The sequence below is a fragment of the Triticum aestivum genome, chromosome 2D (genome assembly GCF_018294505.1).
Source record: "Triticum aestivum cultivar Chinese Spring chromosome 2D, IWGSC CS RefSeq v2.1, whole genome shotgun sequence".
NCBI classification, from domain to species: domain Eukaryota; kingdom Viridiplantae; phylum Streptophyta; class Magnoliopsida; order Poales; family Poaceae; genus Triticum; species Triticum aestivum.
The window spans coordinates 89,652,343-89,654,889 of NC_057799.1; the positions used below are offsets into that span (position 1 = coordinate 89,652,343).

Consider the following 2,547-nt stretch of genomic DNA (forward strand, 5'->3'; position numbering starts at 1 on the left):
ATTTGATCCAACTCCAACGAAGGGTCTGCGAGGGTAGATGTTGCCAGATTTGCTGGCTTTCTTTAGATTTAAACAGTTGGTGTGTCAAATCAAGGAAATTAGCTGACTGGCTCTGGGTGGGAGGATTTCAGCGTCATATTGTTATGCGGCATGGTTTAGTTTCTCCCACCCTCTATAATGGTAGTGAAAAACAAAAATCATGTACTAAACAGGGTGATGCCCTAATTCAACAATTTTTAGATCTCGTTTCTAACGATGAATGATCATTGTGGTCTTTAAAGCCTACTACGTTGAGGGCGTTTGCAGGTTTTTCGTTACTATTGGCTCACTTCAATTTTCAAGTTTCGATGGATGACGTGCAAGTGAAAGAAGAAGATGGTCAATATTATTTTTGATGTAATTTTTTTCCTAGAATACTCGTTTTGCATCATATTGTGTTTCTTGGTTGTTGTTTTCCTTTATAATTATTATCTTACGTAAAATGCCCTTTAGCTGTCCTTTTGGAAAAAAGAATATTTTAATTTTTTTTGAGACAAAAAGAATATTTAAATCGAAATTACTTTTTTACATTTGGGCCTTGTCCGCGACCTGCGACGAACCAAAAGCCCAAGGCCACATGCGAACGGCACATGAACGCACACCTAAAGAAAAAACAAAAGTTGTCTAAAAAAACCTAAAAAAACAAAAACATGAACGCACGCAAAACACAAACACATAGCACACGGCGGGAGAGCGCATACATCAAGATCACCGGCCGGACTAGCTACTGCGACGCCAGCGAGCTCGCAGCAGGCTTCGCCGGAGGGTACCCGATCGAGTGGCGCTTGGAGGGGAACACGACGAAGACGCCGCTCGCGAGGGCGCCGACCACGACGGGCAGCGCCATGACCACCTGCTTCTGCTGCTCCCTGAGCGCCGGGTAGAAGCACGCCACCGTGTTGGCGTCCGCCAGCAGCGCCACCGCCGCGAACACGACCACCGAGAAGAAGGCGTGCGCGAAGTCCGCCGGACGCAGCCTGTACTTGGAGAAGTCCCTCGCCCCGGTGTCGTCGTCGTCGCCGCCGCCGAATGGCAGGAGGCCCCTGGGCGTCACGAGGCCGTACCTGACCTTGCCGTCGGCGCCGACGAAGCTGTCGGTGAAGGCCGAGAAGGCGCAGGAGAAGGCGCAGAGCACGAGGAGCACCGCGGTGACCACCCTGTTGGCTACGCTGCACGCGCCGGCGTTGGTCACGATCGGGTTGAGCACCTCGTACACGATCACCGTCGACGTCGGCAGCAGCTTGAGCACGTCGCCGATGCTCCCGAACGTCGCGTCGGCCATGGCGCCCACTTTTGTCGCTGTGCTCTCGACTGCTGCTGCCTTCTTGCTCGACTCGGCTTCTTTGATGCCTTCTTCCATCAGCTGATTTAAGCTAGCCCCTGGCCTCCTTTCTTCTCTAATTTGCCTATTTTATAGGCCATCTGGGCCTAAAGAAATCCATGGGAGCTTGGAAGCTAATCCGGTTGCTTACTCTAGGAGAAATAGTAGTAGCTTGTCTTGGTTGTAAATTGCAATGTGATGGTGATCAAATTGAATTACATGCTGCCCACATTTGCAAGATGATATTAAATTCCTCCAGCCGCGAAGTCCATAAGTACGAAATTTTTCTAAGATCCTGATAGCGATGCGTCGCGAAGGGATAGTTTCACGAAGAGTTTTCATGATTGATTAGGTCGGATTGCTTGTTCATGACACCAATCTATAAACCTGCACACATTTTTATATCGCGTGTTGTGAGCTCACTTATTGCAGATTAATTGTCTCGGGAGTTTCTTGCAGGCAGGGACGAAAGAAATGGTCGTCTTAGCCTATCGTCTCGTACTGGTGAAAGACTACAAGGTGATCGTGACGCTGCCCCTAGATTGGACGTCCACGTAGGTTAGGAAACTGATGCAAGTGTATTCTACTAAGTGGATACGTACTAGCCTAATGATGATTGAAATTTGTCATTCTCAGTTCTGAAAGCTGCACTTTCCTTGTAAAATCTGCAGACGTTGACCTCCATGTTTGAGACCAAGAGATTGCTACATGTATGTTGCTTGAGTTTTTGCTGACAGGGGTGGCGAGTGAAGATCCTGGAAAGGATATGTGACCAGGAAGCAAGGTTTGGCAATGTTCAAAGGAACTTCAGAGACTTATGACCCATGTATCAGATAAGTAGAGTGACTATGAGATTTCAGATGCCGTGACACGGCTATAGCTGACTGATCATCCTCGGAAATGAGGACTAAAGCATCGTGCCCCCCGGCGACAATGATCTCTTCAGTGTCCGGCTTTCGATGAATGAAGGGAGACCTGCCGCTCTGGGGACTCAGGTTGCTGGTAAACTGCGGCAGTAGGTCACTGGCTAGTGAGTGGCAGAAGGATGGGATTAGGCAACGAGCTTTGAAGCTGTACATCGAGCAAACCTCATTCATCTAGCCAGTGACGTCCAATCAAATTCGCGAGCATTTTGATGAAATGGTGAACATTCTTCAAATTTGTGAATGTTTTTTTATATATTCGTG

The 2,547-nt window shown here is 48.2% G+C and overlaps 1 protein-coding gene across 1 annotated transcript; it reads right to left on the reverse strand.

Annotated features, from left to right (window-relative positions):
• Positions 1-548: 548 nt before the first annotated feature.
• LOC123048878 (protein DMP2) lies at positions 549-1,554 on the reverse strand. Its single transcript, XM_044471904.1, has one exon. The coding sequence runs from the start codon at positions 1,397-1,399 to the stop codon at positions 764-766; it is 636 nt and encodes a 211-aa protein (XP_044327839.1). The 5' UTR covers positions 1,400-1,554; the 3' UTR covers positions 549-763.
• Between the last annotated feature and the right edge of the window lie 993 nt (positions 1,555-2,547).

Coding starts and splice junctions, on each gene's coding strand:
- LOC123048878 (XM_044471904.1), bottom strand. CDS start 1,399: ATGGAAGAAGGCATCAAAGAAGCCGAGTCGAGCAAGAAGGCAGCAGCA.